At 38.3% G+C, this 23,612-nt stretch overlaps 1 protein-coding gene across 2 annotated transcripts in view; it reads right to left on the reverse strand.

Moving 5' to 3' along the window:
* The window catches only part of LOC145227914 (calcineurin-binding protein cabin-1-like), a 53,060-nt gene that overhangs the window by 10,179 nt on the left and 19,269 nt on the right, over positions 1 to 23,612 (reverse strand). For both annotated transcript variants that reach the window (XM_080092875.1, XM_080092874.1), the window contains exons 36-39: positions 23,279 to 23,427; positions 22,266 to 22,394; positions 6,231 to 6,424; positions 4,824 to 4,858 (exon numbers count right to left, since the gene is read on the reverse strand). In XM_080092875.1, the coding sequence (XP_079949001.1) occupies positions 4,824 to 4,858; positions 6,231 to 6,424; positions 22,266 to 22,394; positions 23,279 to 23,427 (507 nt within the window). The remainder of the gene's footprint in view (positions 1 to 4,823; positions 4,859 to 6,230; positions 6,425 to 22,265; positions 22,395 to 23,278; positions 23,428 to 23,612) is intronic.

Genomic DNA, 23,612 nt, shown 5'->3' on the forward strand with positions numbered 1-23,612 from the left:
CATATGTGATTTACTTTTGTACAAAATTGTGTAAATTCAATAGATTTGCATGGTGTTGTAAAAGATAAAATCATCAAACTTTTTAAATTTTAATGCAAATGAGCTCAAAATAAGCTATTGTTTTGCTAATCATTAACAAACATTTTACTGCAAACTTTTCCAGGTTGTTTTTACGACTAGTACTGTAGTTTAGGGTTGGCCAATGGTAATCACTGCTTATACTATTTTTACTATTTGGTGTATACTAGTAGATAGTGGATAATACGAACACTAGTTTATGCATAGAATAACACAACAAAATTTACTAAGATTCCAATCACACTCTAATTAGTGACAAAATACTTTCCTAAAAAAGACATAGCACCACACAATCAATATTAAAACATAGTGTTAAGTGGTTAACAAACAAAGAACAACAAATGTATTTTTGCAAATGGCATGGATGATTAATACTGTTGCTCAATGACAAAATTTGTTAACAAAGCTTTGTCAAATTTTGTTAAAGTTGTCTTTGTGATTCCAAATAGAAGTGTAAGTATTGCAAAATTGTCGGACTTTATAAACAAAATACACAACTGAACTTTATTCTACACAGTGACAACACAAAAACAAAACAAAGGAAACTACATAAAAAAAGGAATCTTATGAAAACTTAACAAACTAACAAAATCAACAAGCTGTATCCAAACATCACAAGATCAATTGAAAGCCGAACACAGACAAACATCAATAAGCCCATGGGAAAAAGCAACAGTGTTTTGTCGGTTGCTGGCTGCTGTTGTTTCTAACTTGTGCGCAATTAAACAACATGACTATACATACTATTTGGCAAACAATTAAACTAACTTCAAGTTTCAAACAAAAAACATGAGCATAACTCATAACCTTGTAAAACTACCTTACTATTCAAACTTGCTGTGTTGAAATGTTTGAATTTTGAATATCACTTCGAGTCTGAACTCTGAACCTGAACAATACAACAAGAAAAATAGTCCTGAAAGGTGAAATCTGACACATTTTACCTCTATTTTTTCCCAAATAAATAAGGTACCAGTCACAGTCAAACCAGCAACCTGTCCGACGCTTCGAAAGTTGGATAAGCTGTGGCAAGAGCGAAACAAACGCCCACAATTGTGTGTTCCCGAGACGTACGACGAACGCGTGAAGCCGATGTGACCGCGCGCACACACACGTTTACTAATCCATTGACACGCGTCGTTACAGTATCATCGCGCCTTCTGCCAGGCGGAAACAGTCCGTCTATTTTTAGCCGCTGGTCGCTCAGTCCGCCATTCTGTTAAAATACGACGAGCATGGTCCGCGCCGTTCGCTGTGAACAGTACAGGAGCACCGGTCGTCGCGTTTCCACCGATGTGGGCGTAAAAATGAGACTAGTCAAACAATATCGCGGATTGCGAGCCCGTTTAGTGATTACTAGGCACGCCGTGCTCTTAGGTCGATAGGCACGACGACACTTTTTATTTGGACTGAAACGCTGTGTCACCACAGAATCGCTATAAATCGAAACCACTCTAATAATTAATAAATGGCTTGCTGTGCTGCATAAAAGCGTCAGTAACCCAAAATCACGTGAATGCCTTCCAAATCACGCTGCCTAGTTTTATCTTTTTCGATACGCAAACAAAGCACGCAAACACGGGAAACATACCTGTTACACGAGATAAAAAGGGCATTGTACGACCGAACGTTAAATCTACATTACTAAAAATGTCTATTTACACCCTAAATACGATGCCAACCAATGTATGGAAACATTTATTTGTACAAACTGTAAAGACATTTACAGGAATTTGATACGGAAAGTAGCCGGGGTTAGACTCGTGTAACCTGCTCGAACGAACTCGAATTACACGGGATTCTCTGTTTGCTGAGAGATGGAGGAAATAAGCTGATGTGCCTTAGACAATTGATGTACAACGATCTCTCGTAAATAGTGTTTTTAGGCAGTTAGTCAAAAAACAAGAGGGAAGTAAACTTATGTAGTGTTTTATAGAACAAGGCAATTACCTTTTAAAAGTTTGTATTGCATTGCCGTTTAAAATTGTTTGTTGCACAATTTGACTTTTTGCGTGATTTCCAAATAAACATATTTCACTTAACATTACTCAATATTGTTGACACTGTGCGTTCAGTTCAAATTGATTTGGAAAAGTAGACAAAACTAATTACACAGCATCAAGCGAAGGCTCAAAGAACACAGTCGTCTTTGAGGTAATAATGAGTTCAATACGACGATTATTACCTGCGCGGACTTCAAACGTAACGCCTTGAAACTTCAGTAATGGGCAGTTGGGTTGTAAAAGACCACGACAAAACATTCGTCGTAGCGTATCATTAGGGAAGTAGAAGTTAACTACGTGTGGTTTAAAGGTAGTAGTTTTGACCGAGCTACAAAATATGAAGATCGATGATGGAGGGGTCTGATTACACCGCAAATGGATTGTGGGAAACATAAAGTATGACGCAGTCCACTCTGCGTGACGCGAAAGCTAATATGGTGCACCTGTGAATCTGGCAATGGGTTTACGACTGAATTGATTTTATCGATTTGGTTTTAATTTTGATTGAACGTAAAAAGAACTTTCACACAGTAAAGACATTTTGCTGCAATCGCTTAGGGACTGTTGACAACTAATTTTTACAAAAAAACACATCTCAGTTCGCAAATGTGGAATTCTAAAGGTGCTCAGTTGTTTGTAACTTTACAAAGAACCAGTTGTTAGATGCAAAATTAGACGCGACCCGAAGCAGCTACGTTCTTAACCCTGTCTTCAACCCCACATTGTGGTTTTCTAACTTCCGGCCTGAATCGCTTGTATTGAGATGATAACCGTTATGCTGCAAGGTCAAACAAAAGCCATGCTGCACGTAAAATTGCAAAATAGTTAACCAAGGGTGTGAAATCGCTCCGAAAAAAATTGACATTTTATACTCCCTAACCACTACAAATGACCTGGCAGTACAGAAAAGGTGAGTCAAAAAGAAACAAAAGGCTCAAACGCATTTAATGACCCACTTGCAATGACTGCCCAATATATGCTATAGGTTCCGTCAAGAAAAAAAATTTACTAAAAAATTTATAGCAACTTTCCTACTCGACAAAAAGATACAACAACAAATAAAACAAGCTAGATTCGGAGATTAACTCATATATAGTGTTTACAGTTTTGGTATTACCAGCTTCGCTTACATACCCTGAATACGTGCGAGTAAATTATAAGCAGAGCTAAACATCTCCCAACCTATCCCCAAGCTGGTCGAACAATGAATTTCGATTTGCTGGATAGTGCTGTGTGCACGCTTCTGCACTTTCATGGTCCGATATGGGCAGCTAATAATAGAAATAGGGTTTCCCAGCATAACAATGCCGGTTGCGCAAGAAAGTATATCGGAAACACGGAAGTGACAAAGCAATCACGAACCGGGCTAAACAAAAAGGTCGATGAAATCATGACCGGCTGCTGAGAGAAATACCACTGCCCGTTATCCTGCCTACAATAAATTTTGGTCTAGCCACATTAACGTGGTCAAAACGTGATTTCAGTTCTCACTCTACCACCTTTAAGATAGTTAAGTATAAAATATGTTCGTAATAGACTGTTCGCTGTAGCCATGTGGTTTTGAAAAGGAAAGTGAATAAGGATGACATAATAAAAACAAGGCGACATTCTTAGTAACACAAGCAAAGCAGGACCTGGAAAATGCCCTTGTGGTAAAAACTGAACAAGAGTCATTAACCTATGCACGACTACAGAGAAAAAAAATCAACTCACATAAGGTCAAGCCCGCATTTACAAGCTAACCCATCAAAGTGCTGTCGTGAATATCCTGTCACAATGTAACCAGTTTCAGTTATCGGCGCATATCCGCTAAATAACGTGATCTTAAACACGATACGGAAGCTCTGTTTGACACGTCCTCTGACAGTAGCACGTTGCTCGATCGCTACCAGCTGATTACCAGCACCGAGCTCGTCAGGAGCACGGTTTTGATTGTGGGTGATTGATTTCGTTTGCGGCATATTGTAACGCTGCAAGCTGGCTAGGAGGTCCCCTTTGTTTTTGGCTCAACCCGGAGAAAAGACCAGAAATTGATTTCTTTAAATGTTATTTCACATAGATACGTTTACATTAAGCATGAGCCCCGAGCAACCATTTTTTGGAAAATTATTTTCTATCAAATCTTAACATTTTTTTCTGACAAATCAAAGTTTTTATTTCCCGCGCTATTACCTATTATGTTCGTTTAGTTGAAGTAACTTTTATACATTAAAGTAAGAGTCACTCTACCGTTTTGTACGATCCTGCATCAAAACATTTCTGTGTAGCTGCAGCACATTTAATCTACACTGTTTTTGCCTTCGACTTGCTAACCATAACTTTTTGATGCTGCGTACCTATGACCGACTTGGTGATTGCTTTTAACAGTTCAGTATTATTGATTTTTATCACCAAGGGAAAAAAAATGTTGAAAAGGCAATTCAAAGAAATCGTACATAAGCTTACTATGGAAATCAGCAGACAAACAACACAGATCAAAACAGGTTTTGCAAAGTTTTTAAAGACAGTACAACAAATTTTTTGGACCGCTTGTAGTCAACACACTTCCTGTATGACTCACGCCGGTAATTGCAAGTCACGGGAGATAATGGACCAGAAACTAACACGGGATTTATCTTTGAATATATTGAGGTTGGAAAACATCACCTATTTACATTTACACTCCATGACCTATTTACTAAAATGGTGGGGAAATGTACATTAATTTAATTTAAAGGTACGAACCAAAAGGTAAAATCTTACCGTTGTCATTGAAGAGAATGGCATGCTTGGCTGCCCTAAATAAACAGAGAAAAGCTTAATGCGATACGTAACTGTGATTATAACTGGTTATGACTATAATAAGTTCCAGCTAGGTCATGCATGCATTTGTTTTTTCTTGTGCCACGATACGTCTTGGAAAAGAAAACCTCATACGTTCATTAGGTCAAGTGTCAATTGGTTCGCTCATGTTTGCGTATTAGTGTGGCGTTAGTCAAATATTAACATGTTTCTGCTGTTCATACAAACTAATATTTGTCTATGGTTACAAACTACAATAGTTATTTAGTAAATATTACGAGACAAATGCAGCGACAAAAACCCCACACCTCATCCCTGGTCTTCAGTTCACGCGGAGGATTCTGGAGCCTTATCAAATGTTTTAACTAAAAAGGCCAATTGCAAAATTACGATTTTAGGTAGTGCGAAAAGTATTTTTGTTGTCAAACTTTGTAAAGCGTAATATTTGAAGCAGTTAGCTCAGATATAGAGCGATATAACCTACACAAAATCGGGAGAGCGATGGAGAAAATACATGCGTGATATACCAAAGTAGTTTGTTGTTTTGTTTTGCACACTCCAGTTTTAACCATGTTGGCTTAGGCTAGGGGTTCTTTACCTAGGCTACTAAACACAACCAGGGGGTACGATACAGAAGGAAAAATTAGTGACCGTTTAGGCTTACTTGTAAAAAAAGATTCATGTTTACTGCTATAATTCGTTTTGCTATGATTACGAAGCACAAACGGTAAAGAACCATTGTAGGATTCCGCAGACTAGACGTTTACCACAGAAAGGTGGAAACAACTTACTATAGGGCAAAACAACTTTTAAATGAACTTTTGGACTTTTCAGAGCAAAATTCGATTTTTCATATTTTTCTCCATTTGAAGAATTCATTTGTTTGTAATCTGTTCCAGTGGATCAAATTGCCCTAATTCGAGAGACATGTGCTTAATTAGTAGTTCTAATCATAAGAGGCATGTATCTTAACTAAATACCAACGCAGTGACTACTACTTGCGTCATAACATCGATTGAAATTGCGTTAGTGGTGATTGATAGACTTGGGTTATTCTCCATAAATTACGAATGGAGTAATTAACACAGGATTTAATAGAATCGAATTGTACTGAAGCTTTGTTGATACTCACCAGAATACGTTTTGACCTTTAAGCTAAAATATTCCATTTTTTCCTTTTTCAAGTAATAATATTTGACGGGGGAAACGATTTTACAACGTTGTCAATATTTCCACTATTTTTCCAAATAAAAAAATTCGACTAGTTTAATTTTCTATTTAAAACTTTTTATGAAAGTTACAACTTTTTCAATTTCTACTTTTTGCAAACAATCATTTATCCTGGTTGGTGCAATTTAATATACCAACCTGTTTGAATATATTTTCCAACTGTGGCAAAGGAAGGTCCAAGCTTGGGTTCAACTCCAAGGTCAGATTTACGAGTATTCCGATTTGGAGAAACAAAAAGCTTGAGCTCAGAAACTTTTCTGTGCAAAACAGACCTACAATAGACCAACGCTTGCCGTGCTAGCTGTATTCTGTCGTCGTCCCGCAAGTATTTTCTGTAAAAACGAAAGTAGTTTTTAGCTACACACGGATATCGTATTACGTCTATTTCAGTAAGCTGTCCGCCCAGCAGGAAAAGATATCCACAACTGTATCTTGCAGGCGTGAGCTTATATTGGCAAACATAACTGTTTTTTACAGTATTTTTTGCCTAGTTTCATAGTTTGCCCCAATACTGTGATGCGCCTTACCGATCAACAAGTTCTTTTAAACAGAAGTAAACAGAAACTGCACACACTAAAACAATGTAACGACTCATTAACATTACAACATTACCGTCTATACATAGTTCATAACTTCCTAAAAAACACTGCCCTGCTGTAAGTTTTACGACTATTTTGCTACATAAAATGTGAATTCTGCACGTCTACATCTGTTGTATAGTCACCACAGCAAAACGGTACGGATTATGAACAAAAGCATGGTTTTAACAAGCATCACTTGGCGGTTTAAATGTTTATGTTTGTGAACGCCGATTTAATTTAAATAAGTTACTTAAAAGACATCAAAGAAAATCCTCGACGACATCAGGCTTTATTAATATTTACAGTCTTTCAAAGAGTATCTTGACACTTCCATTCTGTTGGTATGCACAATGACTGGGCAACTATGGCATCCACTGCATATATTGAAACTATTGCTCAAGGGGCAAGGCCTGTTGCACAAAAATAAATCTGCAGGAATATTTCCACTGAAGCGAATGTCGTGGCAAGTTCGGGAGGAGGAACAGGGAAAATGTCAGGCGAACTGCAAAGGGGGTCAAGGAAGCCGCATAAGGAAGTTGTTCGCAAGGTTTTGCCGAAGCAAGCAAAATTTTTCTTAAAAATCTTGGCGTGGTGACGGTTGTGCAATACTGGGTACACCATATGTAACTGTAACTTTGCATACACAAACAATTCGTTTATCGAACTCTGGATCAATTTGATCTCCTACAGTTTCACACAGTAAAAAATATAATTCCACAATGTAGGCTATACATTTTTCATCATAAAAGCCCTATTTTGCATTTGTTTGGAAGCATTGTGTGGAATTTTCAACTCAACATGGTCAACAATTGCAGAAAAAGGGAGCTTTAAATGTCCACAATTGTACAGCAGAACTCCCTTTTAAACAAATGCTTCTTTTTTCTTTGTCTCATGTTTTAAAATTTATAAGATCCAGATCTTTTTCACGTAAGGAAGATTTTTCAGAAGATTTCAAATTCTTTCAGATATCTACATAAAGGTTTGTTGGTGGATTTTGTGTAGTATATCCAAAACTTTGATGCAAAAGACGCGTCAAACTCGCAAACATCCGGGCTGGCATTTATAGTCGTTTAGGTCCAGATAAAGCAAACCATCCACAATTTCTAGGAAACGTTAAGCCAAAGCAGCATGTGCTTAGCGACGAATATCACATGCATAATTCAACAAGGTTTCAAGCATTTGCGATCGACAAAGCGCGTCCCGTGACACCAACTCCGACTGCACTTATAAGTTATAGTCCCGTGATCTTTCTGATTATTGGCGAGTAGACGCGGAAATAAGATCGACCTTCGTACACTAAACGATTTCGCCTATTTTTCATACAAAACCCCTTTTATGAATAAGTCCCAGGAAATATAGCTTCATAAATAACACACACATGTTAAAAAAAGATTTATTTGTTATATTTTACGCTTGTTTGACACAAATTTAAGTTCGTTTAAGACGTATTAGTGGCGAAAAAATGCTTAGTAGACCGACGACATATTCCACGCAACTGGTGTTAACTTTCCAGGCCAATTTAGTTCAATTTAAACCGTTTGGTTCATCATACTAAATAATCAATCCGGATTTTTCAAGTTTCAAAGTGAGAGTGTTCGATTATAGCTGTCATGATTGAATTTGTTTTTAAGTTGTGATGTGAGGGTGAAGCTTACTCCATATCGGTTTCTATATTGTTTCGGAACACCCACAAACAGTGTTTTTTAAGGTGTTTTGTCAAATTTCTCCAGCGGTTTCCCAAAATTTGGAAATGGCTAGTTTTTGGTATTTAAATGAAACACTTGCGGTCTCTTAAAACTACTTAGCGGTCACCCAAACCAAACCTTAAAAAAAACCCTGCCCACAAGCACAAGAGATTGTAGTTGAGCTATCACTGCTTTGTTTTATTTTGTCTCTAAACAGGCAATCTTTCCAAAAACAAAATTAAGTTCAACAAAGAGTGTTGTATGTCGGCCAATGTCTTGTCACCAGCTGCACTAATAAAACCTTAGGGCTAGGGATTTACCAGTGTGCACTATTTGCAGCTGAAACAAAATTTCTGCAAAAAACAATGGCCAATACAGCAACACTACTCAGTTAAAACAACAAACCCAACACAACTATTTTTACAAACGACGTATTTTAAAAGACTGCAATGCTTAACTAAACTAATATGATCTCGTGGATAATGAGGTCTCTAAAAAGTGAAGTTTAACAAAGAACTTTGGCGATGGAAGTTGTGCCAAAGAAAGCAATCGGTACTGCGTTTTACAATCGTCATAACCTTCACGAGTCAGACAACCAGTCTATATCGCAACCGCAACGCACAAACATCACGTTTTGCAGCTTGGAAACGCTCTGGCCAGTCCGTTAACAGGCCCAATACACTGCAGTGTCCTATACTTGTTGCTGGGCTTGTCGAGATTGCAACTTTTAAAGGTAGTTTCAACACTCCTAATATCAAACAGCAATATAAAAAACCTGACCTGAAATGCCATTAGGTCTCGTTTGCATATTCGAAGAATAAAAATCACACCCCAAGCACACTCAGCGCGCATACACAACACTGTTTAGAAAGCTGAGCTGTTAGAAAAGAAGCTATTTAATTACATTTATTTACCTACGAAGTTTATCAAATTTCCACACGGTTAAGAACATGTATGGTACCGACTTTAAAAAAAACTCCTAAAAACAACAACCTTAGAAACTTATGCTAAAGCGTGCTACTAGTCCATTACAACAAACAATAGATATATTTAAAGTCATAAAAACAAGAGGCATAGTGGAACTACTCAACAGCCGAGATACACCCACGTGAAAATCTTTATTACGCGTTATGACGTGAAGTGATCTCACATCGTTGCAGCACTTGACAACCCTTATATAGGTCTGAGTGGGCACTTAAAATCTTAAGAGAGGCAGTCGGGCCGAAGTGCTGACTGAGGTGAGAGCAAGCGCTGTTAGCAGGTGTGCAAAAGAGTGTTTACGTCTACACAGTGTAAGTGAAACCTTGAATTTGGCTGGGAAATCCTCAAGTGAAAAGGCAATTTAAAAAGCCTAATTACTATGTTATGCAATATTGTACGGAATATACATTAGTTTAGTTGTGGTTTTCTAACCATTTTTGTTTGCAGTAAAGTGAACTGATGTACAATGAGATAAGAAACTTTAATGTGGAAACCTTTAAGTGAAAAAAAACTATTTTATGCAATATTGTACGGAAGATACGTTGTTTTTGGTAATTCGTTTTTAACCATTTTTGCTTAAAAACATGGTACTAATATGAGTGTACGAATATATCATGGCGTGATCAGAAGTTAGATGAAAAATCCTAAAGTGAAAAGGCAATCATGACAGCTCAATTACCATTTTTTAGCAATTTTACAAAATATTTTAAGTTATTCGTTTTTGAACCATATTTTGTTTGCAGTAAAGTGTACTGACATAAAATAAGTTTTTAGTCTTCATTATATTTAAGTTTTTACATCAACAAAGCTATAACCATATTCATATTTGCAAATAGTGTTGCTGTTTTCCAAACAAAAGCTCACACTAGCGACAAAACAGCCAGCAGTACACTTCTTAGTTTCCCTAAGAAGACTTACACATGGCCTAAACTTAAAAAGCTTCCATAATGAAACATATCACACCTTCCTCTTTCATCCTAAAAATTATAACATTCGTGACAGCACAGGCTCCGCTAAAGTGTCGCCCGCGTTCCAGGAAAAAAACCTACCCCCTGTGAGCTACGTAATAGTATCACCTCGTGTTATTTTTCGTGACTGGTTTTGGGGCTGTTTTGCATACAATGGGTTCCCGGCTTTTACCCTATTTCCCCACGTGATGCACGAACACTCATATCGAAGGTAGTGCTAAATAACGTGTCACTAAAATGTTGCACGAAGGTCTGAATGGGAACGCTTGATTAATGGCATTAATCTAGTTTCTTTGCAGTATTTGCATAATGAATACATTCGTATTATACAAAGTGGGCGCAAAAACTAAGTAAGAAGTTTTGCTTCATTTTGCAATCTTCTTTCCAAAAAGCAAGTGACTTTGACGACTCACGGTCATTTTTTCACAAAAAGTGTAAACACTCAGCCAGAACCTAAAATCACATTGTAAAACTACGATATACAGCGACAAATTTAGGATAACTAAAACCTTTGAACTAAAAAGTTTTTCCCAATTAACAAACTTTAGTTATTCGACCTACTGTCGTACACTGCAAGAAAAGTTGAAACAAATGACCCATGAACAGTCTCACACGCACCAAACTTCTGAACTGTTAGACAGGGGCGGTCTGTTTTATACTGTGTGCTAAACGATGTTTAAATTAAGTCAATTTGACCGATCCAATTTAAATCGATTTTTCAAAAAAAAAAAAAAAACATTCCACATTTTTTTACAGTTCAATCACGATTAACACGGAAACAACAAAAAAGCAACAAAGTCGAATAAAAAAAAACTAAAATGCCCCTGTATGTCGTAAAATATTTGGCGTGATCGCAAGTTGGGTAGAAATAAGTTAAGTAAATCACGATACATTTGTCCAAAAAAACGTGAATGCGCTGCTCTGTTTTGTGTGCATTGCAGCCGCACAGAAGGAAGTTACATAAGTCATGGTTTCGTGGTAAGACCTGAGATGGGTGTTGGTATTAATGGGGTTGTACCACAAACGAAATTGTGCGTGTTTGTCTAAAAAACTTTGACTACCTGGGCAAAATAAATATTATATTAGCCCTATTAGAAAAATGAGTGAAATGCTCGTAGCACATATTACTCAAAGCGTTTTACCCAATAATTGTCACAACAGTACTTACATGGCAAAAAACAAGAAACACACATTTCAGTGTGCAAGAACTTTTATGGACGTGGGGTTGTCGTAAACGCCACTGAAAGTAAATCTAACTATTTTCTTGTTCTTGTCAGCGGCAAAAAAAACTTTAGGTGGATGGAATTTCAAAACGGAAGTGCTCCCCATTTCCAACAACCGCCCAGTCGTCAGCGATTCTACATAATGCAGCTATATATTTAAATAAACGTAAAATCATGCATAAAAATGTGTCTTAAAAAAATAACAACCTCCAGTCTATGTTCTGCCGCATAATTTGTAAAGTTGCAGCAATTTCTTATGATAAAGAAGGAAATTGTTTACTTCTTCATAGACACACAGACAGTGCGACCAATAACAACCTCATCAATATGGTCGATTTTGTTGTGTTGCGACACGCGTGCACAACCTAACTTTGCAAAAGGCTGTAGCTTGTGGGCATCGTAAATTTGTATGCCTTTGGGCCTTGTGTATACTGTTGAACGTCAAATAAATTTGGACCAAACTTTAGCGAGGTATCAAATAATGAAGTACATGTTTTGTTAAAAACAGGTCGCCAAATCGTATTATCCAGCAAAAACCACCGGTTATGTAATCTATGGTGCAACACAACAAGGTTGCAGAATTGATTTTACCCGATTCATTCAATTGTTCCGACAGTTAACAGACAATTTGCAACCTTTTGGTTTCCCAAAATGTTTCTAATATTAGACCATGTCAAATATAAACCATGACTCATATAGATTTAAGTGGTCATGCTCTAATGGTTGCTCAATCTATTGCTATTTTGGTAAATGGAAAGTGGACATTTTGCACACGTCACACATGATAAATTTACAAAAAGACCCGGGCCGTGCATCTGTTCTATTTAGTAACGAACGGCATCATATGACAAAAGTTATCACCCAACAACTAATTGGTTAGCACTTTGTACAAAAAAAAAACAAAAATATGCGCCCAGTTACTTGCATGACTCTGCAAAACTTCGATAGCCAACCTATCAACCAATTATAAAGATAAGATCTTAGGACTGGAGAGGAAATAACAACATAGTGGGCGCATTTTTGTCGCAGTTTCACATTATATGCCAATAATTCCAAAGTTTCAGCGTTTATGTCAACACAAAGGAGAAAGCATCACTATGTTTAAATAGATAATACACTCACCATAAAGGTATTGAAGCCATTTTTCGTCTGACGCATCATTACTTTACTGCTAAATTGTAAAACATTTATATACTACTTTAAAAAGCAGTGCATTTTATTGGTTAGTTTCAACGTTTGCAAAAGAAAACAAAACAAAAAACATGTAATCTTTATACTGACAACATTGTAGTCTTCTACAACATAAGTATTTTCCGTTGAAACCAGCGTTTTACAACATATACTTATCAATAGAGGGTCGACAACACTGCATTTCTTTCAACTTAAAAATATACAAAACAAATGCACTTGACTTTTAAAAAATGCACCACGCCCAACGTTCAACAAAACTGAGCAAAAAGCTAAGGAAATCACTTTACACACCGAGTAACGCCCAGTTACTGACATTTCTATCTACCAGGAAAACTGAAACTATTAGCTGACACCGTAAGGCGTGGAACTGCGAACTTCGTGCAAGGCAGCAAACGACGCTTTACAGCAGAACAACGTCGCCCCAGGCTAAACTTTCAAGTTTTTGTGGCGAATAGTTGAGCTTCGGCTTGGGAGTTGACTTCAGGACGCGGCAATCTTGTTTGCAACGCGTTCGTCAGCTATTTGCGTCGAGGCGAGCGACCCGTGAGGCGCTGTGACGTACGACACAGCGTCGGAAGTCAAGATAAACGCGGCTAAATGCGACGCATGCGTGTTGCAACTCGGACGGAAATATACAAACGACGCTAAAAACTTACACTAAAAGCGGATGCAAAATTATGTCTAGGAAATTATTTCTATTTCCATCAGACAAACAAGGCCTGACGTTTGGATATTTCGAGATGCACGGTGCGCACGTTACAAACACAAAATAAATATTTTTTTCTTAGATAACCTTTGTCCCTATGTAATTATTTTATTGTATCCCGTTGTTCCTGTACGTTTTTGCTGGTGTACTCGCAAATATTTCACTTCATTGCTCAGAAGAAGCCCTGCCATTCTGGTGGGCGTAACGTCAGCGTAACGTAAGTTCAGAAAACAATTGGTATTTTGTGTAGAATCACACCAATTGAACGACAAATTTTGTTAAGTATGCAACCTGGTGGACGAAAAGCTTGTGCAGTATTTTACAATATAACTATGATACCAGCTACGGTAGGAGTACAGTACTGGCAATTGCTAATATGCCCGATGTTATATGAAGCAATAGCAATTAAAATCTAAATTGTAAAAGCATGTTACCGCAGGTCGGCAAAGGGGCAAAAGGAAACATACAAATGAACGCTTAATCCCTGACGTTGAGATATCCATATTAGCAACTAAACAAAATTAATTACTTGAAAAAGGTTACAACAGAATTTAACCTCAAATTTCAACTAATACGTAAAAGCCACAAACTGCTAAACACAAAATACAACAATAAAAACAACTCTGACTACCGAATTCCCTTTAAAGAGACATGCATTTCTGAATATGTAACAGCCTTTCCGCGATAAATTCTGCAGAAAGAGTGAAACCAACTTCTTTGTTACTCGATACGCTACCACTATTAACCCCCATTACATAACTGGCCCTGCAGGTGCAGAGGCATCTGGGTTCCTTTCCGGACATTTAAAGTTAAGTGCAAATAACCAGTTCGAGAACATTGGTCTAAAAAGGTTGAATCGTTGAAGCGACAAAATTGGCACCATCAGAGAATAGAAGGTTCCGTGCTAAATCAGAAAAACTTTGCAAGTAACAATGGGTGCAGCAAAAAAAACGTGTTTTTTTGGCTAAAAAATAGTTGCCACAGCATAAGTGTACCACTCTTTGTTCGCAGGTCACGTTTCTTCCACATCGAACTCAAGAAAGCAAATCATTTTTTGGCATTTATACGAGTACGTGCACCTTTGACATTTTTATGCTCCGAACAAAAACTAAAAATTTACATTAATTTTTTGTTTATTTTTTTTTTTCAGCAAAGAAGCCCTCGCCCGCTTAGAATTTCTGAAATAAAAACCTTGGTGCTATTACTCTTACTTAAAGGTTTGAAGTGATCTGCACTAACACCATGCTTAAGCAGTAACAAATAAGAGGCACAAAATTATTAGCAGCGTTGCAATAAGCAGTCTGGTTTTGCAACACCAAACATCAAGGTTTCGCATGCAACCATTTTTGCACCTGCATATTTCTCAATAAAACGGGCTTAAATCGGCCTAGCTTATAACTCTTTTCTACAATACATTTGTCACTTTTCATGTAAGCAATTACACACAAGCGCATTCACATACAACCTAGCAAACAAGAGTCCACACATAAATCAGAGACAGCACCAGCGCAACGCAGCAAATCGGCTAAAATTAGCTGCAGACTGTCACGTTCCGAGCACAGAGACGCCGACCGAGCACAGGAACATTAGGCTTATGTAGAGATCTCAGGTTCGATATCCAATTGCGTCAACTCGTCTGCAAAGAATACCTGAAGCAAAGGATGCTAGCTGCTAAATGCTTGTGAGGCGGCCTTGCGTAAAGTATAGTCGGCTACGGTACGATTTGATAGCTTGTCACAACTTGACGGACCGGCGCCATTACTTGCGTTGTAACAGGGTAATTGAGTTTATTTTTGTTCGCCTTGGGAAAGTCTGCCTGGAGTTTACACTATACGGTAGTGTTGACATTGGGTAGCGTATGTAAGTATTGCATAGAGCAAATTGGGCAAAGTTGGAAACATTGAACTAATACGTTAAAACGTGGTTTGAGACAACTTTTTTATTTATTTGGCGATTCGTTTATTAAACAGTTGCAATGTTAATCAAAGCACTAACTAAGCGTTTATTAAGAGAAAATAAAATCTTTATCGGGCTTGGCACCAGTACACCGGGCCTAAATTGCATGAAATCACGCTAAATCTTTCTACAGAAAAGGAAATGATTCTTTTTTGAAGATAACATAACATCGCGTACTTTACACGGAGAAACAATTTTCGGCACACTTAAACGTACAGACGACAGACATGGCGTTTTGGTCTGTTGCACACGCATGATGTAATGGCTTTTAGAGCCTCGAAGATGAGGGTCCTTGACTTTAAAAGTCTTTTCAACAAATGCAAATTGACTCGACAGGTTTTAGTGGCTTTACGCCTCATCGCCCACACACCTGTACGACGTTTGTTCCGTCACAATTAAACGCAGTCAAGCGTACATGACATAACGTTTAGGGGACTAGAACTTGACCGCAATGATTTTTACAAAAGCTTTTCAAGGTTTTTTGGGGTTTCAATGGTTTTAAATCAACTGAGAAGTTCGCGAAGATGTTGTTGGCTTCTAGGAATTCACCTAATTCAAATACTGTTTGGTTCAGAGTTGTAAGTCGGGCCGGGTTCGGGCTTGGGTTTTATAAAAAATGGGCTTGATTCGGGCCTGACTTTACAAGCTGTGTCAGTATCTTTTAATGGACCTGACCAGTGTTGGGATTCAGCCAGTTCGCACCGATTCTATAGAACCGTCTCGCGAAATTTTAAGAGATCAGCGAACCAGTTAGCATTACTGATTACTGTCAATGAATTTTGTAACGGAACCGGCTGAAAAATATGACTTTTGTGATAGAACCGGTTGATTTGAATCCCACCACTGGACCTGACCTAATGTCAAACGCCATGTCCAAGGCATCTGTTAGCTTGGTTTTTCCTGAGGCTACAATGTACAGGTTGTCAATCAAACTTTCTGGCCAAAACGTGCTTCTCAAAAACGAATCGGGTTCGGGCCAGGTATCGGGCTTGTACTTTCGGGTTGGGGCAGGGTTCGGGCTTTATAGTTTCAGGTCCGTTTACAACTCTGGTTGGGTTTTCCTTTATACCTTGGCAAAGCCTTGGAAATAATAGGAACTACCAAAGTGGTAAGTCAAAATGAGCTCAGGCTTTGGTTTTTCTATCAAACGGACTTGATTCGAGCCTTACTTCACATCCTGTGTTTAGTAAATTTGAAATATATATAGCTAAGTAGCTAGTTGCTGGACTTTAGCTAAACAAACGTCTTATTTAGGCCATTATCTCGTATTGTGCATCGTGCATGTCTTTTTATTGGAAGCCTGTCAATCAAACTTTCGGGCCCAAAACGCGCTTCTCAAAAACGTTTTGGGTTCGCGCAGGCCTTCGGGCTTATACTTTCGGGTTCGGCTCGGTTCGGGCTCGAATTTCGGGCCCGCTTACAACACTGGACACTACTGTATTTTAATGCCTTGAATTATTTAAATATTTTGACAAATAAAGGTCATAAACGATACCATTGATTAGTAACAAGCAAGTTTCAAATAAATGATCAGAAAACTGCTGAAAAATCCACCATGCCAAGCTTTTCTTGCTACTTTTTCAACCTGTGTCACATAAAACCACAAGTATCCGGGTACACTACACTTCAAAACCACATTCGCAAAATACCTTTGCCACACCCTCTTAATTCCATGTCCTGGATTGTTGTGGGGCCAAATAAAAAACTATTCAGAACACGACTGATTAGGGTGTGCATAAAAACATGCCGCGAATTACTATTCGTGATAAAACCGTGTCAGGAGAGGCTGCACGGGTCAGGAAATCCTGCTACAAAATTATTTTCAGATTTCTATTTTAGTTTACCCCGTGTACCTTTGTCATGAATTGAAAATGTAGACGGGGAAATGTCATGTACTGTTTGAATTTAGTTCGGTCGTCATACTTTGGCTTTAAAAGGATCGTCTTTTTGGTTTAGGAATGAAAAGAAAACGCTGTTTTTTCGTTAGGTTTGGGGTTTGTTTCATGGTCAGTGTCAATTTTCAAAGCTACCAAAATGTTTTTCCACTGGTTTATAACTTAGAGGAATTGTTTTCCAGTATTTCCAATGTTTCAACCACAAATCAACTTTCTAAAAATTGGTCATTTTGTTTACGGCATTTGTAAAACTGAAATATGTCCACTGATAGTCATTGTAATATATATATACATATATATACATATTTTATGGAATTTTATGGAAAAATGGAAACCTTGTTAACTAGTCTTGTGTATTAGTTTTCTTTTTTTCAAAACCTTTGACAATTTTCCGATTTGAATTAAGTTCCAATTGTGTTGCTAGTTTGGTTGGCCCGATATTACTGTATTGGTACCGATACCTGATGCTATGTGCTGTATCGTTCAATCAATGTATAATATATGTATATATTGTCCCAAAATTTTAAGTCTAAATAAAAACATCAAATACAAAACCAAAATTAGTAACAATTATTATCACATCTATTAGTGCAGGGGTGGCCAACCGGTCAAAGCCTAAGAGCCACATTTGTTACTGTGTTACCACAAAGAGCCACATTACACATGGGCATGCACTGATGTTCATTGCTTCGTCCCTTCCTCACACACAGAGACCTGGGCTCAGCCAGCTTTATTCTAAATGTCGCACACAAACATGATAATGACACAGTTTGACTTGTACAGACCACGGGCCAGTCATTTTCAACGATGAATGGTTTTCACTGTCTAACACAGGCGTCGGGAACCTTTTTTGTGCTGTGGAACATTTTTGAAACTAAAATTTTATCGCGGAACCATTCTAGTGATGCACCGAAGTTTCGGTTGGCCGAAACATTTCGGCCGAATACGCTGTTTTCTAACGTTCGGCTTCGGCCCGAAGTTTTTGGAAGTTTAGTAAACCTTACGCATTGTGAAATTGATTTTGGTTTGTCATGATTGAGTTTACTTGCATTGACAACACAAGGTTCAGTTGAAAACGTCCATAAGAAAGGGGATTTTAGGTTCGGCCTGATTCGGCCGAAATTATTCGGTCTCGTGGCCGAATATTCGGTTTTGGCCTGAACCTTTTTAGGCGAGTTCGGTGCATCACTAAACCATCCTTTATCATCACGGGATACATGTTTTAAAGCATTTAAACTGAAAAAGTATACGGCCCGCCAACGAACTCGTCGCGAACCGGCGGTTGCTGACCACTGGTCTAACACACAAAATCTCATTTTAACGAAACCCACAAACAAAAATATTTGCGGTATTTTTATGTAACACGTATGAGTCCCAAACTTAGGCGTCGAGTTTTACAAAAGCCCAAGGTGGCGAAACTAAATTCACTGCGACGTCACTAACGCTTTCAACACCAACAATCGCTCAAGACCAGAAGACAAACTGCCCACAAAATATAACGTTCGTCAAAACCCCAAAAACAATGGATTGAAACATTATTGATTTTGGATCAAGTTGTTGTAAATATTGCTGTTGCCTTGCGTCTCATTCGCATTGTACGCAACAACGAGCAATCATTCATTGTTCAACAATTGAAAGTGTGGCATCATAATCAAGCCGTTTGCCACATAAGGTTGCAGTTTCAAGCCAAGGTTTGTGGCCATACCGATAGTAAGTTTGTTCAAAAGCAAAATTGTTATAGCTTTACTTTACACTTTTTTTCGTACCAGATCGCCACAAACTAACCAAAATATTCACAGTGCCCCAAAACTTCGACAACGTAAGAGCCGCACAAAACCAGGCAAAGAACCGCATGCGGCTCGCGAGCCGCGGGTTGGCCACCCCTGTATTAGTTTATTGTTTTTTTAACCCAGTTCGAAACCACCTTACAGTATACAAAAATAGTTTTAACTCCATACTGCTTTTCTTTGTTGTACTTTTCCATCATGTCCGTAAAGGTAACGTCGAGACAAAGCAGTCTGAGTGCTAAAAAGGTTGCAATTGTACAACACAAGATTTGATGGGTTTTAGGGACGGATTTTTGTTCGGTTGTTTCAATCGATTTTGTGATCTTTTGCATCGATTTTTCTGTCCTAAATGCGGTCACAAGCTCCACAGTCGAGGATTTTAATTGATAGCGTCGATTTAAACCCCGACGCTTGCTGTAAAGTTGCCCCGACGCAAAGTTTTAGTCGATCGACGCAAAAGTTTGTATAATACAAAGACTAATTTACATATAAGTCAGCTGAAATAGTTTAAATGGCTTGCGGTTTTTTTTTGGGGGGGGGGGGGGGATTCGAAAAGGTTTCCAATATTGGCGTATATTTCGGTTTTGTCGATAAATGATAGGCGTGATCTTTTTAAACCAACGAAATGGTATGTTCCCCAAAACGCAGATCCACAAGCTATTGTTTCCGATGTATGACTAGTACAACTATATTTGTCGGTGATTACAACCGTTTTGTTTTCTAACCTGCCAAAAAAAAGATTAGGAGTGTTGTAAAATCTACATAAAGCTATATTGTCTAGTAAGGCAAAAGTAAGGTTAAAAACAAACAGCTGAAAACGCCATGTAAAGCAATTCTGGTTTATCAACAACACGTTTTCTTCGAATTGGAGGTCATTATCTATAAAAGACAGCATTGAACTGCTTGAGACAGCTAAACGTGAAGATTCCTACAGAACCAAACAAATTATAAAAAAACTCAGAACATCAGTGGTCCTATCAGTATTAGAGCATTCATGTGCCCAATATTTCTTCCAACAGTCTTAGTTAACACCGAGCCCAAATGACTCCTCTACCTGTTTGTATTTCAGCTTTTTTACATAAATAGAATCAATGCGGTAGATGGTGACGTGAAATTGGCTACATACAAACTTAACTACGAGTTTAACGGTTGGATGAACAGTAAAAATATTGGCTGTCAATTCGACATATGGTTGTAAATATTGTGTGTGTGTGCACAAACACATTCAGCTTGTTTTTATACCGGAATAAAAAGCTTGAAGGGAAGCCGTGTTGTGTTGGAATAACCTTATTGATGGTTGCAACACAAAAAACATTTTTTCAGTCCGTGACCATCTTACCACGAAGATTTTAACTTAAATATTGGTTCATTCTATCAAGGTTTACTTAAATCTGCGGTTAAGTTGGGGCAAAATAGTTCAAAACCTGAAAAGGTCAAGAACCCCTGATGGTATAAAATGATTTTACCTTTTAGTACCAGAGGGTTTCACAACGGCTACGACACATTTTTTGTGCGATATGTATCAGTGCCACTCAATTTACGACATATTTCACGGCCGACTGCCTTTAGTCAAGCCATTATCAATACCGAAGCCATCGACGATCACCAAATATGGACGCTTGGAATAAGCACGTCGCTTTTTGCCAACATGGTCGTCTGTTACCTGATGCTATGCACACAATCGTTCTTGGCTAAATATAGAAAATGAGCAATCGATGTGCTATGTGTTCCCATGAAAACACGGTTTAAAATGGCCATATGCTGTGACAGGTAGGAAGAACGATTAACCGGAACACCGAATAGGGTAAATAGTTTTCAGGTAAGGAAAATTTTTAAAACCATTGTACCCTGGATATTACGTGGCGTAAAATCGTGATTGACCTACAGGGCATGGAAGGCGTAGACTTCCAAACAGACGGTAAAAACACATGACCGGTATGACCTTCTACATAAATGTTTAAACTTCGCAGAACCAAAAATAGCCGCGTTGTAAAACAAGAACCACCACTGGTGCAATTTGCCGGTCGATAAGAGATTTTTGACTCGGGGTCAGTACGAGTCATTAACAAGAAATAAGGCCGTGCGATAGGTTAAAGCTTCAATCATTTGTGATAAGTTATATATGCATTGGTACCACACTACTAAAGCCATAAAGTTACTGTGTGGTCTGGTGAGCAAAAGCGCGATGAAATACGTTTTGGTACACTAGCACTTGGCGATAATACCTTGGTTTTTTAGTTGTTCGTAAATGAAAGGAACAATTATACATAATGATTGGAGACAAACGCAAACTACCACATACGTGCATTTGTGTGATGAGCTTAACTGAACGAGCACAAATCGTAGGCGGTCGATAAATCAAACGTGCACAAAATCTCATTCGTTCGTGACGTAAAAACCTACAGACATAAACTAAACAAAGCCAGTTCATGAGTTCAAGATACCGAAACGTGATTTTTTTACGCTTGCTGGTAAACATCAAACCAAAGTGAGCAATGGTTACTATACAACTCACGTTCTACACAACTTACGTCATTGAGGGTCAATAGCAAATACACGTTGGTATTGAGAAATATTTTTAGCTCAGACACTTATGAGTTTAGCGTTTACCATAACTATGAGCATAGTTAAACAGAAATATAGTATTTTTCAACTAGTAAGGTAAACCCGTCACATTTTCCGGACAGGGTAAAAAAGAATCTGTAGGCTCCTGAAAAGAAACGATATGCAGCAAAGTTGAAAGAGCCGGGATTTTCGGGTCGGGTTCCGGGCTTAAGTATGCATGAACGGGCTTAATTCAACCGGACTTTAAACTCGGCCCCACGCAATTGCCTTAACTTCTGGCCCAGGCCTTTGGTTTGAAGCAGAGCCTGATGAGGGCTTGTGCTTTTAGATTTGGGCTAAATAAAGCGGGCTTAATTTTGGCCTAACTTTAAACTCGGTCCCATATGTGACGCAAAGGCATTATCTTTCGGGCCAAAATGGGTCTTTGGTTTGAAACAGAGCCTGATTCGGCCTTTAACTTGCATAAAACAGGCTTGGTTCGGGCCTAACTCGGCCTCAATTGCTTCCATTTTATGAACTTTCGGGTCTAATTCGGGGTTTATTTCGAGAATTTTCCAGAACCGCTTACAATACTTTACAGCAAAGGGTTTATTGTTCATTAAGTTATGGACAAACCAGTTATTGATATCACTCACCTTCCGTGATCAGGACTACGGTTAAGCATGTTGTGCAAGTGTAGAAGCGATTGGTGATCTCCCATTTCGCGCATCACGTCAGTCAACAGCGCCACGCAGCGGCGAAGATGTGCCGAGAAGCTTCCAGGCCTGTGTGGTATAACAGTAGTATCCAATGTTTTAAAAAGTTTAACACAACCGTACGACGTACTGCAATTTATTGTAAAGCACTGTTCTTACTAACCCAGTGGCTCACAATTAAAAAAAAATTCCCTTACAAACCCACTCACTGCTCCCCCAACACAAACTAAAAAGTGTATGCAATAAAGGTCTTACATTAGAAGACGATTATTTTAGCCTACCAAAAGGACAGTGTATGAATGAATGAAAGCCGAATATAGAATCACGAAACTAACCAGATTACTTTCTTATTACAATAATGTGTAACGTTTCAATAGACGCAAGTGTATGTTGTCCATTATCTATTCATAACTATATACAGTGCCATCTATACACGTCATGTCTGGTGGTACGCGAACACCTTTCGGAATTTTATTTATTCCGTATTTTTGCACCGAATCGCTTAATCTTACATAAAACGTTTGTCCAACATCAGTCTGTGTGTCACCTGCTATGCTGGTGCAAAGTTAGAACGCTAGTATTACTTTTTCAAAGAAAATGTTTTGTGTTCAATTGTTTCTTTATGACTAAAACAAAAAACGATTAAGGGATTAGGATGTACTGCAAGCAAAAAGCGTATTGAATGTAATAAGTTTTTCTTTTCGTACAATGTCGAAGCTAAAACATTATACATGTATACGACATATTGTGTCAAAAGAAGTTTTGCTTTGCATTAATCGACAGCTGGAAAGCAAGCAGTTACATATTGCGCATTGGCGTTTGTTTTTAGATTCAAAATGTAACTGAGCATGGGTGGCTGTGGGAACGATGCGAAACCTAAAAGTGGTACGCAACCACCAAAGTTTGGGAACCACTGATATAGCTGGAAAGCGATAAAACACAATAACTTTTACCTGTCTATGTCATCCATTGGAATCCGCCATACACCGTTAAACAGATTGGTCTTGTTGCGATCGGACAGCAAGCCGGGCGCCGGCATGTGCCACTTCTGTTGCCATGGCGACGGCGACCCGAAGAGCAGGTCACGTGACCAGTTGAGGTGCTGAACGAGACAATAGTTAGCTTTTGCAGCTAAATTATAAAATATTAGTTGTAATGCTGCTATGGGGAATAAAGGAGACAAACTGCATTTTCGCTTGGTGAAAACATATCGTCCTAATTTTCAAAATTTATCCTTAGTTAGATGCACGACGTCTTAGAAACTTTGTACGTCATTAACTGCAGAAG

This window comes from Phallusia mammillata, chromosome 5 (genome assembly GCF_965637545.1).
Source record: "Phallusia mammillata chromosome 5, kaPhaMamm4.hap1.1, whole genome shotgun sequence".
Classification (NCBI taxonomy): Eukaryota; Metazoa; Chordata; class Ascidiacea; order Phlebobranchia; family Ascidiidae; genus Phallusia; species Phallusia mammillata.